This window comes from Alligator sinensis, unplaced genomic scaffold, assembly GCF_000455745.1.
Source record: "Alligator sinensis unplaced genomic scaffold, ASM45574v1 scaffold404_1, whole genome shotgun sequence".
Taxonomy (NCBI): domain Eukaryota; kingdom Metazoa; phylum Chordata; order Crocodylia; family Alligatoridae; genus Alligator; species Alligator sinensis.
The window spans coordinates 4,437,338-4,438,700 of NW_005841839.1; the positions used below are offsets into that span (position 1 = coordinate 4,437,338).

A 1,363-nucleotide genomic window follows, 5' to 3' on the forward strand; every position below is an offset into this window, starting at 1 on the left:
ATATACAAGAGTAAGACTTTATTTTGAGCTATTATGCAATCATCTCTATATACACTATGCAAATACACCTAAATCAGGACAAAAACATTTTTTTTAAATAAAATTATAATATGTTATAGTAGATATTTGATTTTTAATAAGTTTTGGGGTTTTTTTCCAGTTCCAAGATAGCAAACCCCACTCCCAAAAGGTGCACTTCTGGTGGCAAGGGTCAGGGGTTAAGGGGCGGGACTTCTGGTCTCAAGATGGCGATCAGGGGGTGGGGTAGCTGTCAAGCAGTGGGTCTACCCTTGCAGCCTTGGACAGCTCATCAGAAGTCATTAAGCGGCCCTCCAGCTGAAATAATTGCCCACCCCTGCCTTAAGTCAACTCCAGTTTTAATCTCCATTAGCCACCCAGAGAACATTATGCTTTGAACCTTGGTGGTAGAGTTTAAACCCAACCCTATTGAAAGTTTTGATTTCTCTCAAGAAAAGGCAACAGGAAGGCCAAAGGAAACCATACCATACCTCCATACAATAGCTATTTACAACAGGGAAGTTCTTGACTTGTGAGAGAGCTATGCACATTTTCAGCATGGTGGCTAGATGCCAGGAATCTAGGGAGGGAGACAGACAACAAATAACTCTGGTCTTGCTGTTTCCACCCAGGGCTTCTTCCAGCAATTGAGTCAATCTGGAATCACTGTGAGGAAATTAAAATAAAACTATCATTGGAATCTATTTTCTACCAGTCCTGAAATGAACTAGAAGTTCTTTCCATAGTGCCACATGACAAGAAACTCTTTTGTCTCCAGTTTTCAGACTGTGAGCACTCATTTCACTTGTGAAAATCACGTAAAGTTTTTCCCTGTGCCTTGGGAAAGATGCAGGGAACAGACATCACCAGACAACAGAACATAAGAAATCCTTCATGTCACTGCTTCCAGCATGGGTGTGTGGTAAAAGAGTATCACACAATCTGGATAGTGACTAGGGCTAGGATTTTCAAAGAAAAGACTAAGGGACTGAGGTATCTAAATCCCACTGATATTCAAAAGGACCTTGTTACCAAGCAGAGCTAGTCAGGAATTTTTTGCATAAAAAGTTTCTCTATTGAAAACATAATGATCTCTTGAAACCAAAACTTTCAGCAAATAAGGATCGGTTTTGACTAACATGCCAATTTGAAAATATATGGAAGATAAGTTTTGGAATGGGAAGATAAGTTTTGGAATTGGCAAAATATCCTATTTCAGCATTGTCTAAATAAAGTGTCTTGGGTTCAGAACAAAATTTTGTTTAAAAATCTAACTATAACAACAAACAGGTCAAAATCAAAATGTTTCTACGTTAGCAAAATTAAATTTATTAACTAATCGGAA

At 38.4% G+C, this 1,363-nt stretch overlaps 1 protein-coding gene across 1 annotated transcript in view; it reads right to left on the reverse strand.

Moving 5' to 3' along the window:
- The window catches only part of CCDC78 (coiled-coil domain containing 78), a 31,848-nt gene that overhangs the window by 23,433 nt on the left and 7,052 nt on the right, over window positions 1-1,363 (reverse strand). Inside the window, exon 6 of the mRNA XM_006015596.3 lies at window positions 510-684. Within this exon, the coding sequence (XP_006015658.2) occupies window positions 510-684 (175 nt within the window). The remainder of the gene's footprint in view (window positions 1-509; window positions 685-1,363) is intronic.